Here is a 26,445-nt window from a genome sequence, read left to right on the forward strand (position 1 = left end):
TAATTTTAGGATAAAAGAAAAAAATGAGAAAGGAAGAAACTTTCCCTTATATACAAATAGCTTTTATATTCAACATAGCAGACATTTAAATATTAGAAAATGGTCTTTCCTCCTTTCTCTGCTCTTTTATCACCTGAGTCTTTTGGATCTTTGCACACATGCCAGCCTGAATGAGAACTGACTGCCAAATCTGCTAGCTCTAGTTTCTCCTCTGGAAATCCTTTTGCCCTCTGGGTATATACACTTACAGGTATTCTTCAACAAAAAGTCCGATATGGTGAGGAAGCCAAAGGACAGAATTTTAGTAACTCAGAATCTAGTTCAGATTTTTTTTCTCTGTTTTTTGTGACTGTGGGCATTTCCCGTCTATGAACTTCAGTTCCTTATTTTTAATAGGCAAGTTTTGACTAAATGATTCTTAAGAGTCTTTCTAGTTATAAAACTTGGTACTTTTATTACGTTCATATATATGTGCATGCTCTGCCCTCCTTCCTAAAATAAGATTTTTGTAAACCAAAGGATGGCCTTATAAAGCTCTAAACCTTTGGCAAAACAAAAGCTTCTATTTGTTTTACTTCTACATTCTAGACTTCAATTTGTTTCATTTATCTGGAATTGAACTCTGGAATTGCTGTCTCCATCTGGACAGTTCTTTTTATTTCCTCTTTCTTGAGATATAATTGACATAGAACACTGTATAAATTTAAGGTGTACAAGATGATGATTTGAGATATATTGTGAAGTACTTAATCACAGTAGAGTTAGTTAACAGCTCCATCACTTCACATACTTATCTTTTTTTTTTTGGTGGTAAGAACATTTAAGAGTTACTCTTTAGGCAAATTTCAAGTTTATAACAGTACTGTTAACTATAGCCACCATGTTGTACATTAGATACCCAGAATGTATTTGGTTTATAGCTGCAGGTTTGTACTCTTTGACTGACATCTCTCCATCTCCTCACCCCCAGCCCCTGAAAAACACCATTCTGCAACTGTTTTTATGAGTTTGGCTTTCTCAGATTCTACATGTAAGTGGTATCATACAGTATTTGACCTTTTCTTCTGATTTAGTTCACTTAGCATACTGTCACAAATGGCAGGACTTCTTTCTCTTTCATGGCTAGATAATATTCCATGGTTTGTGTGTAATGCATCTTTATCCATTTATCCACTGATGGACACTCAGGTTGTTTCCATATCTTACTATTCTGAATAATGCTGCATGAGCATGAGCGTATAGAGAACTCTTTGACAGACTGATTTAGTTTTCTGCAGCCATATATCCAGAAGTGGGATTGCTGGATCACATGGTAGTTCTGTTTTTAATTTTTCTGAAGAAACTGTATACTGTTTGCCACAATGGCTGTACCTGTTTACATTCCCACTAACAGTGCACATGAGTTTTCACACACCTTTGCCAGCACTTTTATCTTTTTCAAAAACAGCCATTCCAACAGGTGTGAGATGATGCTTTGTTGTGGTTTTGATATTCATTTCCCTGTTAAAGGTGATTTTTGAGTATCTTTTCATATAACTATTAGAATATTTTCTTTCTGTTTTTCTCAGACCTCCTATGGATATACCTTCTGCATGCTTTCTGCTACCTCTCATGGCAGATTTCTTAAGCTTGTGTGCCCTCTCTTGATCCTGCAGTGCGCTGGGCTGAGTGATGATAGCTTTCCTTTTGCTTTCCCAAGGGAAGTGCAGAAGCTAAAGTTTGTCATCTCTCCCTGGCCTATAGATTCAGGCTGGCTTTCTGTTCACTAGCTGTCTGCTGAAGCTTGCTCTGTCTGCCATGGGGAAGGCATGGAGCAGGTGTGTTTTGGGGGTGAGGCACACACAGTACTGGAGGTGCCCGTGGGCTATGCAAGGGGGATCAGTGGGCAAAGCGTTTCGGCAACTCATAGTCAAGCCTCCTGATGGAGTCCGTCATGCAGTTAGTAGGATCTGTATCCCTTTAATACGTTCAGAGTCCTGGCTGCTCTTCTTTCAGCCACTTCCCGTCCCCGAGTTGTGCATCTTACAACTCAGTACTCTGGTCAGAGTGAGAGAGAAATACAAGGACCTGCACAGCTGGGGCAGCCAGAGTCTAACACACACTCTCAACTTTCCTCTCTGCAGAAATCTTGTGCAGAGTGGTGCTCTCTTGGCCATGGGCTGTGTTGCCATGTTGGAGGGATGAGGTGGGTAAAGTGAAACTGTTTCGCTTACCCTCAACAGTGTGTCTGAACTTGGATTTAGTGGTGTTTGGGGAGCTACTCTGTTGGACTCTTGGACTTCCACAAAGGTTCTCTCATTTACGGGTGATTGTCCAAGTTATTGTTCTCCAGTGCCTCCCAGATTATGTCCAAGAGGGGCTGGAGCCAGTTCATGGGCCACCTCAGGTCCACAGCCAGGGCTGAAGTCTATATGCTTATTACCCAATGTGCCAGGTGGGCCAGACTCCTTCTGGGTCCCTTGGTGTATAGTACTGAATCCCGCAGCTCCCACAAAGTCACTTTTGTCCACAAAGGGTGCAAATTGCTGTTGTTGAAAGGGGAGTATGAGTTGGGGGTGTCTTACTTATTCATCTTGCTGACATCACTCTGGCTCATTTTTGAGGAACCAGAAAGTTTTAGACTCTCTAGTCAGAAATATAAGGCAACTTTATGTATCTGTTTTGGTGCTAGGTTATATAGGAGCACCGTGTACATAGCTCAGTGATCACAAGCTGCTTTCCCTATATAGAGTTTTGAGGTTATGAAGGTTAAATTCATTCCTGGTGATGACATACTCTTTTTTTTTTTTAACTTTATTTTACTTTACAATACTGTATTGGTTTTGCCATACATCAACATGAATCTGCCACGGGTGTACACATGTTCCCCATTCTGAACCCCCCTCCCACCTCCCTCCCCATACCATCTCTCTGGGTCATCAGTGCACCAGCCCCAAGCATCGAGCCTAGACTGGCAACTCGTTTCTTATATGATATTATACATGTTTCAATGCCATTCTCCCAAATCATCCCATTCTCCCTCTCCCAGAGTCCAAAAGACTGCTTTATACATCTGTGTCTCTTTTGCTGTCTCACATTCAGGGTTATCATTACCATCTTTCTAAATTCCATATATATGACATACTCTTAAATACTAAAATTTACTAGAAAAATGCCAGAAATATTTCCCCTGATTTAAGTCATCTTTTTGGCCTTACTCATGAATCAAGTTTTGATATCCTCAGGTTCACTTCTGATGAGAGAATTCCCAAGAGGTAATTTCTTATCCTGAAATGGTTCTTTTTTTTTTTTTTAATGTATCATTTGCAGCAGTTACATCTAGTCTTTTGAGGAAGGTCTTCCTCTTCCTTTGATATATATTTTGCTTTTCTCTATATATTCAGTTCATCAGACTCAGATCACTAGACTCCAGTCTAATGCTCAGATGTGTCTTCATCTAATTCCTATTTTTGACCAAGTCACATTACCAAAAATATATACAAATATTGCACCATCCCCTTTTCATCACTGCCCTCTTTACTCTTTAGATTCTTTGTTTCTAATTAAATTTTGCCAGAATGATACCATTTTTGGTTCATGTTATTGTTTTAATCCATTCTCTTCTTCCTTTTCTGGCCATTTGTATTTCACCACAAATCTTGTAATCACCTTTTGACAAAAATGATGCAAACTTTCATGGATATTTAAAATACATTGCACATAGAACATGGCTCAGTTAGGGTTTCAGTAGTAGCAGAACTCCCTGGATAGTAGTGCAAGGTTAAGGGAATGAAAAAGGAAATCTCAAAGTGTGCTGAGACTAACAGCGGTAAGAAGCCATTCCCATCCATTGAGTTTTAGGGCAGGGGAAGGAAATGAGTGACCAGAGCCCAGTAAGAGCTGAAGCTTCAGTGGTAGAGGGACAGAGCTACTGCGGGACACACAGTATGGAGGCTTAGAGGAAAGAAATACCCTAATCTCTCACTCTTCCTGTTTTTTGATCTTCTGCTTCTAAACGTGCAAACTCAAACAGAAGACAGCTTGTAAGGGAGCGGGGTGATGAAATTATCAGGGAAGAGAAGGAGCTAGGGTTGTGACAGATAAAAACAATCAACAGGATGGCCCACTTAAAATAGGACCTAATTAAAAGAGTCTGAACAGGGAACGAAGTGTTGGTGTCACTGAGTTCCACAAAAGAAAATTAGTTACTTGACTTAGTGCTTTTAGTTTAGAAATAGTAGATGAAACTGAGAGTATTTCTATGTATACCCAATGATCCACTGTGCATTTGTCACTAGAAGAAGGGATGAATTCGGACATGCTCAGTAATTTCTTGCCTCCTGTTTCCTCTTTTGTGATTGGGGGAGTGTGCTATCCAATGCTTCATCATGTGGACTTTTGATGGAGAGACGAGAGAAAGTGTGTAGGCAAAGCATAAAAGACTATAATTAGGTGATGTAACTGAGTTGAGTCCCTCCATAGCTTAGTAGGTTGAGTTAGTTTGTGGCCATAGACTATAGTTAGCCACCTTAAAATTGTGTGCTTCTGTTTAAAAAGCATGTTAGGCTTGAGCATATGTGCCAGTGAAAGTTCACCACCTCCAGGAATCTCCTGGAGGAAGGGGGAAGGGATTCTGTTCAGAGTTTCTTATTCTTAGTTTTCTTGGATGTCATTTTGTTCATAGCTATTCCATGAATTCTAGTTTTCAGGCAGGTTTATGCTTGTGGAAATTTTCTTAAAGTTTCCAGTTAATGAGAAAATATAATGATTCAACAACTAAAGAAGTATTTTAGAAACCCAGGCTGGAATAATACAATGGGCATGTGATGAGGCTCCATCCTTTACTGAGGAACCTTTAAGAGTGTAATACCATGTCTTGGTCCCTCTCTTAGACCAGTTAAGTTAGGATCTCTGGGGTGTGTGGCTTGGGCATTGGAGTCTTTAAAAAATCTGCATGAGATTTTAATGCTATTTAGAGTAGAGAATTATTGATCTTTTCTATTTTTCTTTTTCAGTTTTCACCTAGGAAATATTTTATGAATTCCTTCTATGCATATGACACTTCTTGGGTTTTGTTATTCAGCATAGATTGGAATATATAAACTCCTATCGAATGTCATGGCCATTTTACCTATTAACATCATCATTAAACCTTTTTACATAGACTGATCTTCACAAGATTAAATAATTAATATGTTCAAGGATTGTGTTTCTGTCCACTTTTCTATTCCTGAGCGTGTGCTTAGCCTCTCAGTCATGTCTGACTCTTTACAACCCCATGCGTTGTAGTCTGCCAGGCTCCTCTGTCCATGGGATTCTTCAAGCAAGAATAGTGGACTGGATTGCCATTCCCTTCTCCAGGCAATCTTCCCAACCCAGGGATCAATCCCAGGTCTCCTGAGCCACCAGCTAAATTTTAAGATACAATTAGTACTATGTTTGTAAAGCTGGTACTATAATTCACAGATATTGCTATAATTTGCAAATATGGCTACTTATTCAAGGTAAGAGACCACATTTCACTTGGTGGCATTTCTTATAAAAGACCTATGATTAATTTTTAATACCTTTCAGAATGATGAATAAAATTACCAATTGTTCTTCCTGCTGTGAGCAGTGTGCTTAGGTTTTTGACAATGAAGTAAAGATATTAGTAACGTCCATGTATTTAAAGCACACTAATTGGGAGCTCATATACACCCGTGGTGGATTCATGTCAATGTATGGCAAAACCAATACAGTATTGTAAAGTAAAATAAAGTAAAAATAAAATTTAAAAAATAAAATAAATAAATAAATGATACTGCCAAAAAAAATAAAAATAAAGCACACTAATAAAATAGAGGGAAAGGAACCATCTAAAGCAAGAGAAACAATGTTTTATCCCACAAACTCACTTTGTTTGGGATCTTTTAAAGATCATATGTCATCTGTTCCCACTTTTCAGGTGAGGTTCAAGTGATATGATTTTTCTCTAGATTTTCCAACTAGTAAGTGGTTGAATTGGGATTTAATTATAGATCTGTTTGCTTCTAGAGCCCATACCCTATCCCTTCCCCAATATTACATTGCCTTTTGTCCCTGTAAAATCTGGGAATGTAGATGGATGGATGATTATTTGAAATTATTTGTATGTGTTTCTTTTATCTATGATATGATTTAGCCTCTTTTTGCCCCTCCAGGATAATACCCCTCAAGCTGAATGGCCCTCAGCAGATGAATCCACCACAAGCAGTATTTCACCAGTTGGTTTCAGCTCTGGCCTTCCTTCAGCCACTGGCAGGGAACTCTGGTCAGAAAGCCCTTTGGGTGATTTAGTATCTACACCCAAATTAGCCTTTCCCTCGAAGGTGAGCCTCAGTTCTTCCCCAGAGGTTTTAGACGTTAGCGGCTTGACTCTTCATTCTGTCACCCCAGCAGTGCTTCAGACTGACCTGCCTGTGGCTTCTGAAGAAAGGCCTTCTGGGTCTCACTCATTAGAAGATGGTAAGGAATTTTAATCACTTTTCATAATTTATTGCATCAGATGACAGAGTTTTTGAAGAGAGCAAGAGACTAGGGTTAAAAGAAAGCGTGGCCACATGCACTGGGAGGAAATGTCTTAGGAGAGTCGTGTAAGAAAGGCAGCCATTGGCTTTGATGTTTTGAAATGGAGAGTCCAAATAGGTAAATAATAAGAAATGAATATCTTGGGTGAGATCACCTAATAGATATTTTGAAGGTCCTGTTAAAGGATATATAATTAAATTATATTACTATTTAAGAACTACTCTACTTGCTTGAATATTTTAGTAGTAATCAAACAGCCTCAAAGATTATGCCAGTATCTTTTAATAGGATTAATTTGGGGCCAGTAGAGATTTTTAGCTTGCATTAGGCTTGAGAAGGGGAAAGTCTGAACTTGGGAAGCTGTAGCAGAGATTAAGAAGTGAAAGTCAAGTAGATGATTTAGATGTGGCAGGAGAGGACAAATCAGTGAGACTCAGGGATAGAGTATAGGTGAAAGAGGAAGATGAATAAAGATATAAATAATGAGCCCAAGTTTTTGAACTTTGGGTGAACCTGAAGAATGGTGGATAATAAACATAGCCAGGAAATGGGAATTCAATTTCCTAGGGAATTTTCTTCCTAAGATTTTACTAGAGCTAGTCTTTGTTGTCAATATGGCTACCAGCAGTTCTCTGTTTTCACGAGGTTAAAAAAAAACCCAAAGTGTTTGAAGATGAGTTATTTTAGTACCTGATGTTTTGTTATCCTCAGGGAAGGGGGTTATAATCATGAGTGATTGTGCCACATCACAAAAACATAATCATCCCTTCTTGTTGTTTGCTGGATTTGGCAAAGTAAAAGTCAGCAACTGTCTGTCATGATCTAATGGGAAAAAACAGGTAGCTGGTTTTATTAGGACTGGGAATATATTTTGGCATCTTTGTAGATTGATTAATGGAAAACTCTATTTTTAGGATTAATGAAAGTTGAAGAGTCAGAAGATTTTCTTTCTGTTAATCTGTTGCCTTCAAGTCCATTTACTTATCCTGTGCCAAAAGAAACACCACCATCCATGGAAGACTCTGGGGTATCTTTGCCATCCTCACCATATCCAGTCTCCTCTGTCACATTTGATCTTCTTGCTAAAGAAGTAACTACACCGTTTGGCATGGACTCTTTGGCCTCCAAAGTCAAAGACCAATTAGAAGTGAGCACTTGGATGCCAGACACAACTATGGAAAAAGAGTTCATGTTTGAAAGTGGTTTGGGTTCAGGGTCTGGGCAAAAGGAAGACCTGATTACCTGGCCATGGAGTGAGACATCATTAGAGAAGAGCACTGAACCATTGTCCAAGTCATGGCTTGAAGTTGAGGATTCACTTTTGCTAACTGAGGGTATAGATGTGAAACTAGTTATAGATGACAAAATAGATTCTGCACATCAACATACTGAGCATTCAGAATATGGGCCTTTTAATGGGTCTACAAACTTTGCAGAAGATGAGCCCCTTGGTGGACCTACTGTGTCCCTCTTTGCAGAGACCACAACTCAATCTGCATCTCCAGCTCTACCCAAGCACACATCAGAGGTACCCGACACTGATTATTACTCAGTTACCAAATCACCTCCTCTGCTGACATTTGTGGCAGTCTCTGCTTCTACTGATAAACCAGATCAAGTAGAACACTTTCTAAAGGAGGATATGGAGCAGACTACAGAGTCATTTAATCGTGAATGGTTTGACAGTAAGATTTCAATAGAAAAGTCAGATGTGCAGGTTTTGAGGACCACAGTGCCAGAGTCAGATGTCATTTGGGCAAGAACTTCTCCCTTAGGGAAATTGTCCAGAGACACATCGGCAAGTACACCTCAGAGTACTGACAAGCTCTGGTCGAAAGCTTCCATGACACAGTCTACCAAATTGCCTTCAACCATAAGTTCCACCCTGCTGGAAGATGAAGTCATTATGGGTGTACAGGATATTTCATTAGAGTTGGACCAGATAGGCACAGATTACTATCAGCCTGAGCTAATCCCTGAGGAGAGTGGCATGGTTGGTAGTTATGTGGAAATGTCTACAAATATCCACTCCACAGAGATGGCTGTTGTGGCTCAACCCACAAGAAGTGATGACTTGAGTCATACCCAAGCCGTTGGAGCTGTGGTGGTTTTCTTCAGCCTCAGAGTGACTAACATGATGTTTTCAGAAGATCTGTTTAATAAAAACTCTTTGGAGTATAAAGCCCTGGAGCAAAGATTCTTAGAACTGGTAAGCATAAGAAGTGAAATACGGGCATTAGTGAATAATCATATATGAACCACCCCTCTTTCCCCACAACATAAGATCTGAGCCAAGGAAAGTGTGGTCTGCTGTGGACTTTCATTTCCTATTATCTCCAAATAGTGTAATGGCCTAGGGTTGGTAGGAAAAGAATGAGACAGGTGGATACAAAAAAAGGAAAACACAAATGTGGCACAACAGTGATATGACAACTTAGATACTGGATTTTTTATTCTGTAATTTCTAGGACTGAAACAAGTTTAAGATTTATTTTCACATTTTATTGTGAGATCAGTGCTTTGTAGCTACCTATAATGCATTCACTGTCACAATCCTTTAGTGAAACAGAGAATAAACTCTCTGGTGGCTAAACTGTGAGTTCCATGGGTTTCCTAAATAATTCTGATAACCTTATGACTCAAATAATTCACAGTTCATACTTTTGTTGATTAACAATTTAATGCAAACAGAATACAGTTTGGAAAAGTGGAGAGGTTCGTCTTTCTTTGTTTTTGGTGTATTGAACAAAATATAAAACTTTGTCAATAAACTGACCATTTTACATGTATTGTAGCTGGTTCCCTATCTCCAATCAAATCTCACTGGATTCCAGAATTTAGAAATCCTGAACTTCAGAAATGGCAGTATTGTGGTGAATAGCCGAATGAAGTTCACCAGGTCTGTCCTTCCTAACGTCACCAGTGCTGTCTACGTGATTCTGGAAGACTTTTGCACTACTGCCTACCAAACCATGAACTTGGCTATTGATAAATACTCCCTTGATGTGGAATCAGGTAATGATATTGAATACTATCATGGTTTCTTAGTGTAATCTAATTATTATTTGTGTGTATTTTCTTCCACACTGAATTGGGTAAATTCAATACTTACCCAATAAGTTCAATACTAGGTAAAAGAGGACTAAGTCAGGCAAATTTGCCGCATTTTGATAATTAGTAAATTATCTCTTCCAAGGATGTCAGTATCATTCTCTTTTCAGAAGGATTGTCCCACATGCTATCTTTACTTAGCTCCCATTCTCTTTTCTACCTGCTCCGTCTTTTTCTCTCTTTTACTAATCCATTGAATGTGTTCTTGCTACCTCTGTATGTTGTGAACCCCATTAGATGTGAACTCTCTTGCCTTCTGTGTTATTCTTCTGTGTTGTTTTATCTATTTCTATTATTGTAAGTCTAATGTAAATGTCAATAACTCTCTACATTTTTATATGCAGATCATGCTTATTTTCTGAGCTCCAGAATCTATATCTAACTTGGGTATATTCTATGTATATCAAGCTTAGATTAAGCCCTGAAGCCAAGACCGAGCCCTTGTTTTCCATCTCTTCGTACCTTCCTACTAAATCTGCTTCTCTCAGTTTGTCTCTGTTGTTAAATGGAAATTATATCCACTCCCCTACTGAAGCCAGATACATAGAAAGTCACTCTGATACCTCAGTTTCCATGACCTCTAACTTTTAGTCACTCACTAAACTTACATTGACTAAATTCTAGATATTTCAGATCTATGTGTTTTTCTCTGCCTTCACTGCCCCTTCTTTAGGCCAAACCATCATCATCTTTCATTTGGACCAGTTTCCCCACTGTCTCCCTTTTTTTCCCTCCCTCCCATCCCCTCCCAGTAGTTTTCCAGACAGCACCCAGGGCACTCTTTCTAGAGCATTGAGCAGATTATTTCACTCTGCTGCTTAAAATACTTTCAGTGGCTACCTGGTTCAGTAACCACAGGCCTGGTTCCTATCTTCTTCCCCAGTATCACCCAGTGAAATGAACTTTTTTACTCACTGTGTTCTACTCGGACTATCTTGTTTTGGGTTCCTTTGATTCCCCAAACTTTTCTTGTCTTGAAACCTTTGCACACTCTGTCGTCTTTGCCTGAATCTCTTTCCCCTCTTGGCTGACTTCTGCTTACCCTTTATGCCTCTGTTCAAATGTCTCTTCCTCAAGACTTTCACTGATTCATCCATAATCTAGACTGGTTCTTTTCCCTCTGTAGAATTTATAACTGTTGTAATCATGCTAATTTATGTACATAGTTGCTTAATAGCTATTTTTCCCAGTGGAACTATCCACACAGACTGAGATTTTGCCTGTTTAATTAGCTACTTTGTAGCCAAAACCTCTGCATATAGAAGGTACTCAAAAATACTGTGAATGAATGAAATAAACCATTATTTTTATTTGAAAGACTTGGATGCAGAGAATACTGGTCGAGAGGAACTCCAGGGGTGGGTGCTCAAACTTTTTTCTTTTTTACCTTCTGCATACCAGAGGAGCGTGGTTTTGAGTAGGAGTAAGATGGAATGTCTGGGTTTGAATTTCTCTAGTGCCCTTTACTCTCAAACTGGTTTGGAAGTCAGCCCTATTCTTTAATCAGGAAAGAAGCAAACATTCTTTCCTTTGAAATCCATGAAGGATCATTATTCATTGAAAGTGAGGAAAATGATTTAGCTAATTCCCCTATATCCGCATCTCTTGCCACTTGAGTTCTTTAAGGACATTTGCACATTTTTTGCCATGTGGTCTTGTGGTATAGTGGAAGAAGCAATTAATTATAATTTGGAAGGCCTGGTTTCTTGCCTCTGCTCTGCCATTTATCATTTGTGTGATCCTAGTGAGCTGTTTTATCTCTGAACCTTACTCCCTTATATAGCAAACGGGATAATATTACTTGGCTAGCATTTCATGGGGCTATTCTAAGGATTAAACAAATAGCATATATAAAAGCTTTTGACCATCCATATAAATGCAAGCAGTAATGATTTGTAAAGCTTTTGCAAAAGTCTACCCACTTCTTTTTGAAGAGAAGTATTTAAATAAGTACATTTACTTCAATTTTGTATGTAACTCACGTGTCAGATGTATGCCAAGTCATCCAGGTTTATAGAATCACCTTTTTCCCTAATATTCAAATGAATTTGCATTCATCCTCATCATGTGCAGTGTAAAACCTGCATCCTAGCCACTCCAAGCCCTAACATCTCTAGGAATTACCAGGGAATTTAACTATCTTAAATTTCCAATCTCACCATACCTCTTGACCCTTGTGGTTGTTCTTTATGTTAATTCAATACAGATCACAGTCCCATATTTTATTTTCCCAAAGTACCCTCAATACAGGGCAGTTGATTCCAGCAAATATTTGCTGATGATATGAGGGTGATAGAGGAGTTTTTGTCATAGTACAGAAAATGGGTTAAAAAATTATTACCATTAAGTATAAATATCCCCAAATTTCTCAGCCACGCTTTCAAAGGTGTCTTTTAACAGCCGATTTTTCCTCCAGTACAGAGTCAATTGCTACATTACTCTGGCACCTCTGGCTATTTTTCCAGACCTTCATATTTCCTCTACTCCCATTTTCTGGGACCCATCAATCCTTCTCTTTGCCTGTCCCTGGAAAACCAGAATGTAATTCATTGTACAATTTAGATTGCTGTCTCCTATCTCAAGCATAGCTCCAAGTCTCCCTCTGTTTTCCCATAAAGTCATTAAATATTCTTCCAAATGAAGAGCTATCCATTCTGAACATCTACCTTTAATGTGCACAAAAGACTAGAAAGAGACTTTAAAATACCAATCTCTTATTTGCATGATTAAAATATTGGTCTCAGTCTCTCTCCTTGATTGGAAATAAAAGGGGACAACATTTATCTTTCTTCCCTTATGGATTCTATTTTTTCTTTCCCTAGGCACTCACCTACACCCATAGAATGGTCACAGAGTTTTAGAAATTTTAAATAGAATTTTCCTATTACACATACATTTTTAGCTAAAAGGTTTCAGATTAAAGTATTATATTTTATTTGAAGATTGGCTAAAGATAAGATTGACTTTTCTCTTGCTTAATTTATTTTCACATATAATGTCTCAGAAATTCTTGAACTTTCATTAACAAAGGGGGACTGTGCAATACCATCCTTTGTTGTTGTTCAATTGCTAAGTTGAGTCCAACTCTTTGGGACCCCATGGACTGCAGGACATCAGGCTCCTCTGTCCTCCGCTATCTACCAGAGTCTGCTCAAATTCATGTCCATTGAATCAGTGATGATACCTAACCATCTCATCCTTTGCCACCCGCTTCTCCTTTTGCCTTCAGTCTTTCCCAGGATCAGAGTCTTTTCCAGCGAGTCCACTCTTCACATCATATGGCCAAAGTATTGGAGTTTCAGCTTCAGCAACAGTCCTTCCAGTGAATATTTAGGGTTGATTTTCTTTAGGATTGATTGGTTTGTTCATGCAGTCCAAAGGACTCTCAAGAGTCTTCACCAGTATTACAATTCAAAAGCATCAGTTCTTTGGTACTCAGTCTTCTTTATGGTCCAACCCTCACATCCATACATGAAAACTGGACAGACCATAGCTTTGACTATATGGACCTTTGTTGGCAAAGTGATGTCTGCTTTTTAATATGCTATCTAGGTCTGTCATAGCTTTCCTTTCATGGAGCAAGTGTCTTTTAATTTTATGGTCGTACTCACCATCTGCAGTGATTTTGGAGCCCAAGAAAATAAAATCTATCACTGCTTCCACTTTCCCCCTTCTATTTGCTGTGAGGTGATGGGATCAGATCCCATGATCTTAGTTTTTTTAATGTTGAGTTTTAGGTCAACTTTTTCACTCTCATCTTTCACCCTCATCAAGAGGCTCTTTAGTTCCTCTTCACTTTCTGCCATTAGTGGTATTATCTGCATATCAAAGGTTGTTGGTATTTCTCCTGGCCAAACTTGATTCCACCTTGTGATTCATCCAGCCTGGCATTTCACGTGATATGCTCTGCATATAAGTTAAATAAACAGGGTAACAATATACAGCCTTATTGTACTCCTTTCCCAATTTAGAGTCAGTCTGTTGTTCCATGTCCAGTTCTAACCATTGCTTCTTGACCTGCATATAGGTTATACAGGTTTATCAGGAGACAGGTAAGGTTGTCTAGAACTCCTGTTTCTTTACTAATTTTCCTGTTTGTTCTTATCCACAAAGTCAAAAGCTTTAGCATAATCAATGGAGCAGAAGTAGATGTTTTTCTGACACTCCTTTGCTTTCTGCATGATCCAACAAATGTTGGCAATTTGAACTCTGGTTCCTCTGCCTTTTCTAAACCCAGCTTGAACATCTGTAAGTTCTCAGTTCATGTATTGCTGAATCCTAGCTTGGAGGATTTTGAGCAAAACATTGCTAGCCTGTGAAATGAGAGCAATTGTACAGTAGTTTGAACATTGTTTGACATTGCCCTTCTTTGGGATTGAAGTGAGAAAAGGACTTTTCCAGTCCTGTGACTGCTGCTGAGTTTTCCAAATTTGATGGCATATTGAGTGCATTACTTTAATAGCATTGTCTTTTAGGATTTGAAGTAGTTCAAAACTCAGCTAGAATTCCATCATCTCCACTAGCTTTGTAGTAATGCTTCCTAAGGCTCACTTGACTTCACACTCCAGGGTGTCCAACTCTAGATGAGTGACCACACCATTGTGGTTATCTGGTTTATTAAGACCTTTTTAGTATAGTTCTCCTGTGTGTTCTTGCTACCTCTTCTTAATCTCTTCTGCTTCTGTGTCCTTGTGTCCAGATTTCCCTCTTTTTATAAGGACACCAGGTATTGGACTTTGGGTAACCTAATCCAGTATGACCTCATCTCAACTAGATTGCATTTGCAAAGACACTATTTCCAAACAAAGTTATATTCCAAGGTTCTAGGTGGGCATGAATTTTCAGGGGATGCTACTCAACCCAATACCTCCCCTCTCATTCCTGCATAGGGCCAAGAAAGATTAGCTGCAGAGAACCTACAAATTCCAAGGTCACAGATTCGTGCAGAATGTCTTGAATTTTCACAGCAGCAAGGAAGTTATTGATTCTGAAAGCAATATTAATTTACCTGGAAACTGAGAGACGATGCTTTTTGTTTTTCAACCTTCCCTTCATCTTCTAGCTAAACCTTATGCTTTTTCATATAGATGAGTTCATGGGTCATTTCCAGTGATTTCTTCTGTTTGTGGTATCTTCATTACCATTTGTCTTTTTGTAGTTCAGAGATTGCCATTCACCAGGGAAGAACATGCAGTTTTGCCACGATAGGATGAAAGGCCATCTATGGTCAGTTCTTATATCATTTTTGACTGGGTTTTGTCCTAAATAATTTTTTTTTATGTCACTTTCTCTCATCCCATGAATGGAAAATGGAATTACTAAAGCCAGAATACCGTTGAGAATGGCCTGAGGTGGTGTGGGGCTGATATGTTTTTATGATATTAACTTTCACAAATCTCAGATGTTCTTAGACTGCTCTTTGGGGGCTGTACTCATCCCTGAGGCTTCCCCCAGTTCTTCTCTATACTCTGTCTCTGCATCCTATGTTCTCAGTGAGGTGAGGGTAGGAGTAGGGCAGCCTCACGTGGAGTAGAGGACCACGACAGCAGAATAGGGTTGGTGGAAATGAATGGTACATGAAAACTGTTTAATTTAGACCTGTAGTTCATAGGTTTTAAATCTTCTACATGCTTCCTATATAAAACAGGTCAAGGCTCTCCCAGGTCACTGGATCCTATAGTTTGGCTCTGCATTTCAAAGAAATTTGACAAAAGCTATCATCAGTCAAGGGCGAATCAGAAACTTTTTGTGGTGTGGGTGGTGATATATTTCAGTGATTCAGGAAGGGGATTATCCCATGGTACTTTGGATGGGAGACCCTTATTGGAGGGGCTTCTTATACCCCAGTTCCTATGTTTTACCTTCCCTTATACCATTCTCTGGTTTGTTTGGTATTTTAGGTGATCAAGCCAACCCTTGCAAGTTTCAAGCATGCAATGAATTTTCTGAGTGTTTGGTCAATCCCTGGAGTGGAGAGGCAGAGTGCAGATGCTACCCTGGGTACCTGAGTGTGGAAGAGCTGCCCTGTCAGAGTCTCTGTGACCTACAGCCCAACTTCTGCTTGAATGATGGGAAGTGTGACATCATGCCTGGACATGGGGCCATTTGTAGGTATGTCGTAGGGAGAGATTTTGGCTTCACAAGGTTAGAGATGCTTCCTCTGAAGAAAGAGATCTGTGCCTATGATGTTAGGATGATCACAACAATTTTTATTAGAGAAGTTATATCTAGGTAATAGATGTGGTGGTGGTTTAGTTGCTAAGTCATGTCTGACTCCTGTGACCCCATGGACTGTAGCCCGCCAGGCTCTTCTGTTCGTGGGATTCTTGTTCTTCCAGGCAAGAATGGAGTGGGTTGCCATTTCCTTCTTCTTCCTGACCCAGGAATCAAACCCAGGTCTCCTGCACTGCAGGCAGATTTTTTCCCAACTGAGCTACCAGATGGGTGCCATCTAGTTCACACGTGAAGACTGAATCAGTTAATAGGGCTGAATTATACCCGGTTCAATGGGTTATTTTATCTTATGTTCTATGAAGCTGTAAGAAAAACATTTCCTAGTGTCTTCTGGAGAGTACTTAGAGTAGTTGGAGATCTTTGTATAATGGTTTTTAGTGGTGATAACAAGGCAATTACTGCTCAAATTATGTTTTGATATATAATCAACACTTTATACTGTATCTGAAACAGAGGAGTTTTATTGTTCTATTTGAATTGTTTTTAACAGCTTTGGGCTGCTCTTGGTCAAAATGAGTATTCAAAAATAAAGAATAGTAAGTATTTAAAGTTGTGATATTTTAAGTATCTAATTTCTATTTTTTAAAGGTAGAGTCAAAGAAAATATACCAGCCAGATGAGCAGATTCAGGCAGACTTCCCTGGTCACTCTACTTAAACAGAGCAGAACCAACCATCCCCTCTACCACATCCAACCAAAGTCACAAGGTGTGAAGGGGAGGATGCTGAGAAAAAGTGGGGGCGTGGGGACCTCAGTAAGAGGACAGTCTGTGAATTTCAAAAGGGGAAAGTGTTGGCATCAATGTCAAAAGCAGAGGAAATAGGTGGAAATGATTCAGACTTTCTGTATGTAAAGTTTGGCTATAAAACTAAGAGGACAAATAGTCTCTTGATTTTCAAAGAAATGAATCTGATTTTATAAAGCAGTGATTGCTGCTCTGGGAATTGAGGATGCTTTTGCGTAGGGTGTGGCTGTGTAGTTTGCAGAGTGGTGGAAGGATGTGAGGAGTCTGGGGACCTGGGTTCTAGACCAGCTCTGTTGCTGACAAATTGTGTGATCTAACTCCAATTTTTTCCTTTATCGAAAATGGGCCCATTTTTCATTATCCATAAACAACAGAGTTGACTAGACTACTTTCTATAAGTCTAGTTATTCTTTTATCAGTCTTTACAAGTAGTCATTGAGGACCTCTTGAGTCTGTGCCAGGCATTATGCACAGCCTTTAATGTTACCTCTTTACTGAAGATTCCTGTGGTCAGCATTTCTCTCTCTACCTGTGCTCAGTCCCACTGAAGGTTCTGCTGTTGTTCCTTTCAACGGAATGATTTCATCTGGGGCTTGGTCACTTCTTGTTCCAGGTGCCGGGTGGGTGAGAACTGGTGGTACCGTGGTGAGCACTGCGAAGAGTTTGTGTCTGAGCCCTTGGTGATCGGCGTCACCATTGCCTCCATGATTGGACTTGTCCTCATTTCTTCTGCTGTAGTCTTCTTCGTCATCAAGGCTCTTCAAGCTCAATATGTTAGGAGGGAAAGAGAGAGACCCTCCAGGTAAATAAAAACAGTTGCTGTCTGCTGGAATACCTTTTATTCATTCATTTCGTGCTTTATGTGTCCTGAGTACTGGAAGGGATCTGAATGGAGGGGAGAGGGTTATAAAGTTGAGAAGAGACATGGTCCCTGTCCTCAGAGGGTGTCAGTCTGGAAAAAAACATAAGCAACAGTTTGAACAACCTGCTAGAATGCCTAGATGAGTAATGCATTTGTTTTGCCTAGGGGAGGGCAGCTTAGATGTTTTAATGATGGTTATGGTATTTGACTGGACAGAAGAATAGATGTTTGCTGTAGGAGGTGGATGGAAAACTTTCTAGCCAGTTGAAGGAACAAACAGAGAGGCATGCATGAACCTCACTGCACAATGGAGGAATGGCATCCCTGAATGGGGCCAGACTGCCTGTTGCATGGTGCAGGAGGGGTTGGAACAGTGATGGAGATAAAGTGAGGCCTGTGTGAGGACCAGATCTGTTAGTTTGTTCCCCTTTGGCTCACTCCAGTGGTAATTAGGCAGATTTTCCATCTAGGTAAGAATCTTAACAAGAAATAGAATCTAATTCTCATTTTAGTTAAGTATAGGTTCATTAATAAAGGAGATAGAACCTATTCTACTTGCTAGACTAGCGATCCAAGGACCTTTTGGTGTAATGTGATCACCGTCACTGGCTGTACTTTGCTTCTGTGCTTCCAGGTCTGTTTCCAGCCTAGGTTACCTTCACTCACTCTCTGGCTTGGCTGAGGAGGCACTGCTCCTAGTTTCCTATAGCACCCAGAACATAATTCTGTTATCATGCTTATATTTTTTATTGGTTCTGACTTTTCATTGGACCATGATCTTGTTCTAGAGAGATTCAAACAAATTCTTTGTATTGTCAGCATCTAGAAAATTCCTAGGCACATAATCAGTGCTCAGTAAATAGTTGTAGACCTGAATTGAATTTAACTGAAGCCCATTCCCCCATGAGTTTTAATTTCTATTACTTTCTTTGTGTGGTTACACACTGATTTTTTTTAAAAATTTATTTATCTTTAATTGAAGGATAATTGCTTTACAGTATTGTGTTGGTTTCTACTAAACATGAACATGAATCAGCCATTGGTCTACCCACGTCTCCTTCCACTTGAACATCCCTCCCCCCTCCCGCCTCCATCCTACTCCTGTAGTTTGTCACCAAGCCCCAGCTTGAGTTTCCTGAGTCATACAGCAAATTCCCATTGGTTGTTTTACATATGGTAATGTATGTTTCCATGTTACTCTCTCCGTATATACCACCCTCTCCTCCCCCCTCCCCCAGCCCTGTCCCTAAATCAGTCCTCAATGTCTGTGTCTCCATTGCTACTCTACAAATAGGTTCATCAGTACCATCTTTCTAGAGTCCACATATATGTGTTAGTGTACATTTGTTTTTCTCTTTCTGACTTACTTCACTCTTATATAAGAGGTACTGTGTTCATCCACCTCATTAGGACTGACTCGAATGCATTCCCTTTTATGGCTGAATAGTATTTACACACTGATTTTTAATTTACCTATGCTGGGAATAATGATGCTATTCCCACTAATTTTAATGAAATGCTTAATATTTAATATTCCTTAAAATTTAATATTTCCATTAATATTAATGAAATTCTATCAGCAGACATAGTTCCCCATCAACATTCATTAGGTACCAGGCACTTTAGGGCAAATAAAAAATAAAGAGACAAGGAACTGGCCCCACAGGGGACTTATCAAGTAGTTGAGGAAATTATAGTGATAACAAGTTAGTAAATAATATTTGAGATTGATCTGGATCTTTTCCACAGTCACTCCCCTCCCATTTGTATCCAATTAGTCTCTTTCTCTTCCTCAGCAGGAATTTTGCTCCAGGTAAATAGTCTCCTAAATAGCTGAGCATCCAGAAAAGAACCTGAGTCAATTATACTTTTCTTTTTGTGGCTCCAGCAGGCAGCGAGACGGCCTCTCATCTGTAGAAAGTGCCGTGAAGCACAACCCTGTATTTGAAAGTTACGAGGCCGACCTCGAGCAGTATGAGGGCCCCTACCCTCAGCGGCCCTTCTACAGCTCCACAGACAGAGAGATGATTGCTGGTCTGAGCAGGGAAGAGATCAGACAAATGTATGAGAACAGTAACCTTTCCAGAGAGGTAGGAAACTTGGTTTTTCTGTTGTTGCTCTGCTGGGGGTGTGTGTGTGTGTGTGTTCATTTGTATACTTAGGCTTCAAGAAAGAATGGAAATTATTTCATGATTAGTTTTTTTTTACCTCATGACACCTCCCAGTCAATGTGATATGTAGCCAGAATATAGTTCTGAGTTGTACCATACTTCCTACCCAATGATTCTTGTATTGTTATTAGCAAATGTCTCCCTCCTCCCTTAGAAATATTAGCAAATGTCTCCCTCCATACTCCTTAGAAATATATGTCTGAGTTATTCAGAGCAGTTCATGTAGTAGCCACAACTTTCACTTTTTTTAAAAAAAAATCTGTTATTTTCTGTAGCTCTCTCCTGTACTGTCCAGAAAGCTACAGTCTCTTATAAAAATTAAACCTCTTTTTTAAAAGGCCATTAAAGTTTTTTTTAATGCAATGTATGGATTTTTTTTCTTCTTCCTTCCTTCCTTCCTCCCTTAAAGGAAATCCAAGAAAGAATGAGAATTTTGGAACTCTATGCCAGGGATCCTGAGTTTGCAGCTTTTGTCAGAGAACATCAAATGTAAGCATTTAAGAGAGTACTTGCACCCAGATTCTGAACAGTTTGCCTTACAGTAGGGCCACGAGTGTGAATACCTAATTCCTGTCCATATGACAGGGGTTTTGTTGGTAACCAGCGTTGTTGAGTTCTTTACAGTTAATCCACATCCACTCTGATTCCACAGTTATTCCCTCTAGTGCCTTTACAAGTTGAATTTTTTTATATAAGTTTTATGAGTGTGGAAAGGAAACATCAAAGAAATGGAGAGTCTTACTCAAGATCACAATGACAGCAAGTGCCAATGAAGATTGAAAACAAAGACACTCTGTGTTCTAAACTAAAGCTTCCTCGCTCTGTCATATTTTCTCTTATTAACATAGAGTCACCTGTTTGAATAGCCACAAATGCTCACATATTTTAACATATACTTCCTTTCCTATCTCTGTAGATTCTTTTAGGTATACTTTGAATGAGGCAGATCTCATTCAAGTGTGTCTCTTGCTTCTTTCAACTTCACCTTACTTTTCAATATGTCTTTTTCCATTACTTTTTTCAGCATACATTTTGGGCAAGTGTCCATAGTTTTTTTGTCTTCCCTTTGCATCTCAGGATCCATAACAAGATGTAGGTTACAAAAATACTATACCCTTGTAAAGAGACCATATATAGATGTTAACTAAATGTAGTGGGTGGGATTATTATTTGGTTTTGATATTTGGTCCGACAGCTGCCCTTGGAAAGGTGCTTCCTCATGGATGGGTCTCACCCAGGCCAGATAATGGCACCTGGCTTTTAGAAGAGGAAAACTAGAGCAATTCATGCCTGCTTATAGAAGAAACTGATAAAGGATCAACCACACATGTGGTTCTGGTTGGAGCCTCTGCCCCTTTGCTCCAAATCCCCTTCTTTGTCAGGCAGCCCCTCACTCATGGTTCCTCTGATAGGAACGGATGGATTGACACCAAAGGAAACTAAAGAAGATGCTTTTCTAGTTCCACATGCATGATAGATACTCCTTTGAGAAGAAAACTCTCTGAACATCTGACTTGGCCAATGGGAGTTACTGCAAACCTTGCTTGAGTGCTATCAAAGCAATATTAATAGGATTCTACCTTTTAATCCAGGATATTCGCTAATCTCTGTATCTCCAGCCAGTAGATGACCTATGGCGCAACTTCAGTGGTATCCAATAGACAGAGCATGACTGATTTTTTTTAATCTTTCCTAAGACCCTTTTATAAGCCCCTGAGAGCCATCTGTGTTTCCTGAATTAAAAATGTATCTCATCTAGGCTAAGAATTCCAGAGAGGAACCAGGAGAGCCTAATTAGGGACAGGCAGATTGACTACATGCTTCACTTTCTTCTGGTAAACTGTTTGGCATTAAAATATATGAAAAAAAATCATATAACAAAGAAGAGTTAAACAAGATCCAGTGAAACAAAAGAATGTTCACACAGACACTGTAACCCTAAGGGGATTGTTCAGTCAGGAGACAGCATTGAAAAAATGTTAGGGACGTGATCAGTACATTTTCAGTTTTCATGTAGTCTGGAGTTGTCATCTACCAGTAGCTCATGAAAGTATTAATGGACTTGGTTTAGGATTCAGTAAAAATATTACATAGTCTCTGTAGACTGGATTTTTTTTTTTTTTTTACTTAGCAAAGCACAGGGCAGCTTTCCTGCAAAGAAAGGATGGGTAATTTTAGGAATATAGTTTGACAATACATTTCAACAAAAGTGCATTTCAGTACCTTTTAGCTTTTTTCAACTAATTGCTCTTTGTTTGTTTCATAGCAGGGAAGAGCTTTAATCAAAACTCATATTTGCAACTGATTAGAAGCCTAGAGAAGATGGAGATCGCTCATTACATCATATTAATTAACCTGGATTTGGAACTCTGTTGCAAGAAGAATTTTCTATTAAAAAATTAAATTCAGGACTCAAAATTTTTTTCTAGTTTAAAATTTTAGAATTTGGCCAGAGATGTGATGGTATTTATATCCACAAAGACCAAAAGCTGTATTTCAGTTCAGTTCAGTCACTCAGTTGTGTCTGAACATTCTTTTGCAAGCCCATGGACTGCAGCACGCCAGGCCTCCCTGTCCATCACCAGCTCTTGGAGTTTACTCAAAGTCATGTCCATTGAGTCGGTGATGCCATCCAACCATCTCATCCTCTGTCATTGCCTTCTCCTCCCGCTTTCCACCTTTCCCAGCATCACGGTCTTTTCAAATGAGTCAGGTCTTCACATCAGGTGGCCAAAGTATTGGAGTTTCAGCGTCAGCATCAATCCTTCCAATGAATATTCAGGACTGATCTCCTTTAGGATGGACTGGTTGAATCTCCTTGCAGTCCAGGGGACTCTCGAGAAGAGTCTTCTCCAAGACCACAGTTCAAAAGCATCAATTCTTCAGCACTCAGCTTTGTTTATAGTCCAACTCTCACATCCATACATGACTACTGAAAAAACCATAGCTCTGACTAGACAGACCTTTGTTGGCAAAGTAATGTCTCTGCTTTTTAATATTCTGTCCAGGCTGGTCATAGTTTTTCTTCCAAGAAGCAAGCGTCTTTTAATTTCATGGCTGCAGTCACCATCTGCAGTGATTTTGGAGCCCCCCAAAATAAAGACTGTCACTGTTGCCATTGTTTCCCCATCTATTTGCTATGAAGTGATGGGAAGCTATATTTAAAGGGAATCAAAACTGTGTGAATTCTGGAAAGTTTTCTATAAGGAAAAAGCCAGGTCTGGGAATTGGGGGTGCATTTGCTATCTGCTTCTGAGTCTCTGAGGGTGTCTCTTAATAACTGTGCCTCAGGTTTCACAGCAGGAAGACAAGGTGAGACTCTTACTGGAGGAAGTAAGCTTAATAGCTGAGTATTTGTATCATGTTAGTTCAGCTGGAATGAAAAGCTTTTGAAGTAGTTTTAACATAGTTTATGGTCAGACATTCACCTAACTAAAAATATTAAGCCTTTTTTGAATCAAACTGTTGAAGAAAAAGCAACCTTTTTGCTGGAGGATAGAGTTAGGCCTGTACTTCGTGCTTCTACCAGAGTTTTCAGTTTCTGAAGCCTGTTAATCAAAACCACATTATTTTGTTAATTATGTTAATATCCTGTTTTTTAAAACTGTCTCAGCCAACACATATGTATAAAGTTTAGAGGGTTCTCCTTAGACTAAAGATGAATTCAATCAAGTGGACAGGGAAGGAGAGGGTGGTGGATCAAGACCACCATACTGAGAGTATACTTTGCTGATTGATGGGTGGGCTGAGTCAGAACAGATGGGTTCCCTGACTCTGCTGCTGCTACCTCACCATGTCCTGGGCAAACCTTGTATCTCCTCCTCTAGTTCCTGGTGTTTTAATTTCAAAAACAGCATTTAACTCCCTCCTATGGTATAGGTTGGCTGCCTCTTTATGAATACCTTGTATCTAAATTCACTCCTGCTTACATAAAACATGGAAGAACTTTCATTGCAATTAAAATAACTTTTTTTTCTCTAAAGGTAGGAAAAAGTCACATCTTATATAAATTTTAATCGAAAATGGAAGCTTTACTCTATTTCCTAGCACTTTGTGAATGGTAGCCTTGGAGGGGGCACGGAGAGTGCCCTATCACTCCTAATATTGAGTTGTGTATGTAAATAGGCTATTATTGATGCAGGTGTGTTTCATGTTAGGTATGTTCATGTTAGTCAAAGATAATCTTAAATATTTTGGTTTCTTTATGACCAGATATTACTAACCAGGGATAGATTGACCATGAGCTAAAATACTTGGTTCATTTTTTTTTCCCCTTAATTTAATGACTACCAATTTCACTCATTATGAAGACACCAGAAACGAAATTGCTGGGATGAGTACATGCCACAGTAAAGCTATTGAAAGCCTTGAAGATATCCAGGTATTTTGCAAAGTATGTATGGATCACAGGTTTTATGAGTGTATGTTTATATAGGTTGGTATTTCCTGTTTCCTGGGATTCTCTTTCATTCTCTACTCACATAATAGATTCTCTAAAAGTTCAGCATAGGTACAAGCCACTGCTGGGATATTTTCTACTGGGCTGATTAGAAAGGGAAATGATATTTATCTTTAAAGCATTGTAAATAGTAATGACATTTGTCACTACTTAATGCTTAATTTTATTTGTAAAACTTCCTAAGATTTCTCTGTTGAAGATTCTAAACTTACTTGTTGTAGATGAAAAAGAAAATTTGTTTTTATTAACCCTAACCCAGTTAACCCTAGAAAGCAACATTTTAAATGAATGTCTGCTTGCTGGCAGAGTCTAGTTGGACATGACTTGGGTGTAGAACTGGCCACCTTGTGGAACACTTATGAGAAGCACAAATGGGGCTGAAGGAGGATTGTTTCCAGAAGCCCATCAGTGAAGTAAGAATTCTGACATATTTCTGAAGAGCAAATCTCTTGTTGACTCTGTGCAAATGTCTGCTCCACATCTGTTAATGGAAGGAACTCCTGAACTCTCAAGGTGAGACCTGAGCTCCTCAGTTCAGGAATAAAGACTTTGGCCTTACCTCTGTCATAATTGAACCACAGTGAGAAGCACTGGTGAGTGAAGTTTCCATGGTGAAGATCCTCTGCTGTTGACACTGTAAGGGCTAAAAGAGCTATCGGTCTTACAGGATAAACTATCTTGAAAGAACTTTTAAAAAGAACTTTTCTCTTGGGACTTCCCTAGTGGTCCAGTGGTTAAGAATCCACCTTGCAGTGCAGGGGATGAGGGTTTGCTCTCTAGGTTGGAAAGATCCCACGTGCCATGGATTAACGAAGCCCGTGTGTTATAAACTACTGAGCCTGTGAGCTCCAGAGCCAGTGCACCACAACTGGAGAGTGCATGGTAAAGAATTTAAGGTGGTTTTTTGTTTTTGGTCCAGAAGGTGCTTTGGCGTCTTGCAGAGGTAACCTTTTTTTTTTTTTTTTTTGAGGTAACCTTTATAGTTGAGTATACGTATAGGATTCTTGGGTTCTGGATAATGGGAAATTTATTTGATATGTAGGACTCCATTTCCACATGGCAGTGGTTTAAGGGTATTTGTTCACAGTTATGGACTGTAAAGTCCCATTTACTTCACATAATAACACAAGTGCAAGTTTTACCTGATCTTAATCCCACCCTTTGTTTTTTCTCTTCCTCAGTATCTGGTCATCATGGCTTGGCTGCTCCCCTCCTCATACTTTTTATCACATAATAAATTGTAATGTAATTGAACAACCCTGATTTATTATTACTTCTGACAAAAGATGAAAATTGCACAAATATTCTTTGTAGGCACTAAAGCCATGTTGACTCAAATGTGTACCTGATCTATTTATTTGCATTCTTTTTTTGGTAAGTTTGCCTTCATCCATCTCATAATTTTTAAGCAGTGGGCATCTTTGTGTCATTTCCATGTTTTCAATAATGGATACTTTGACATCTATCAGCCTGTGAATTGAAGTTTCATTTTGAAATGGGAAAACAAGGTAACGTATTTGCTCCATGAGGGAACAGCTGATTTAGGAGAAAAACTTATTAAGTTGAGATATTTTAGCTAAGAAAAATATGGGTCATTTTTTTTTTTCCTTAAAATGTTTCTAACAATTCCCAGTAGAATGGGTGGGGCCAGCCTTTCAAATTTACAATCCAGCTGCAATGAGTCATGCCTCCTAGCTCATTCTATTCCCAAGTGTTCAGTGAATGCAGAAAAATGGTGTAAAGGTCATAATCATCAAATCAGTTGCATTGTGTTCTGCAGAAGAACCTGGCTGGAGGTGAGAAGGTGGGAGGGTACCAGAAAGTAACTGATGATGTAAAGAATCTAAATAGAAATTTCCTTGAGTCACACCTTTTGTAAAACCTTACACTATCTGTTTGATTTAACAAGACACAGGTTAAATCACTCCCCTTGGGGTAATAAGACAGATTAAAACACACAATTTACAGCTACAGCCTAGTTGAAATGATTCCTTATCCTTTTTTCCTTCACTTAGTTGCTTTTTTAGTGGTTAAGGGAATAAATAGGAAAAATGTAACCATAATATCAGAGAATAAGGTATAATTATTTATGTATGTGGACTGTGATGATTATGAAGTGACTATGTACATACCATAATATATGTTCAATATGGAGTGTGGATAATGAAAGATTTTTCTGTTTCATCTTGTTTATGATGACACTGTATTTAAAGTATGGGTCAGATAAGCTCATGTTACTGTACTGTTTGCTTGACATGCTCTAGTCTTAATACTAGCTAATTAGAAATAAAATTTTAACAGTCTTTATGTATATGGAAGGTCTTTTTTCTCATGT

The 26,445-nt window shown here is 39.0% G+C and overlaps 1 protein-coding gene and 1 long non-coding RNA gene across 4 annotated transcripts in view; one reads left to right on the plus strand and one right to left on the minus strand.

The window, feature by feature from the left end:
* Positions 1 to 22,380, plus strand: part of IMPG2 (interphotoreceptor matrix proteoglycan 2) — a 73,774-nt gene extending 51,394 nt beyond the window's left edge. The window contains exons 12-19 of one of the 3 annotated variants that reach the window (XM_040225757.1): positions 6,162 to 6,465; positions 7,443 to 8,737; positions 9,324 to 9,543; positions 15,540 to 15,750; positions 17,232 to 17,420; positions 19,369 to 19,570; positions 20,061 to 20,140; positions 21,918 to 22,380. In XM_040225757.1, the coding sequence (XP_040081691.1) occupies positions 6,162 to 6,465; positions 7,443 to 8,737; positions 9,324 to 9,543; positions 15,540 to 15,750; positions 17,232 to 17,420; positions 19,369 to 19,570; positions 20,061 to 20,140; positions 21,918 to 21,933 (2,517 nt within the window). In that variant the 3' untranslated portion in view covers positions 21,934 to 22,380. The remainder of the gene's footprint in view (positions 1 to 6,161; positions 6,466 to 7,442; positions 8,738 to 9,323; positions 9,544 to 15,539; positions 15,751 to 17,231; positions 17,421 to 19,368; positions 19,571 to 20,060; positions 20,141 to 21,917) is intronic. The other 2 variants (XM_040225755.1, XM_040225756.1) reach the window with 2 other exon arrangements.
* On the minus strand, positions 114 to 19,139 carry LOC120852545. Its single transcript, XR_005718585.1, has 3 exons — positions 19,129 to 19,139; positions 5,659 to 5,668; positions 114 to 382 (listed from the first exon to the last, which is right to left on the minus strand). It is a non-coding gene; the product is annotated as an uncharacterized LOC120852545 (long non-coding RNA).
* Positions 22,381 to 26,445: the final 4,065 nt, after the last annotated feature.

The sequence above is a fragment of the Oryx dammah genome, unplaced genomic scaffold (assembly GCF_014754425.2).
Source record: "Oryx dammah isolate SB20612 unplaced genomic scaffold, SCBI_Odam_1.1 HiC_scaffold_2, whole genome shotgun sequence".
NCBI lineage: Eukaryota > Metazoa > Chordata > Mammalia > Artiodactyla > Bovidae > Oryx > Oryx dammah.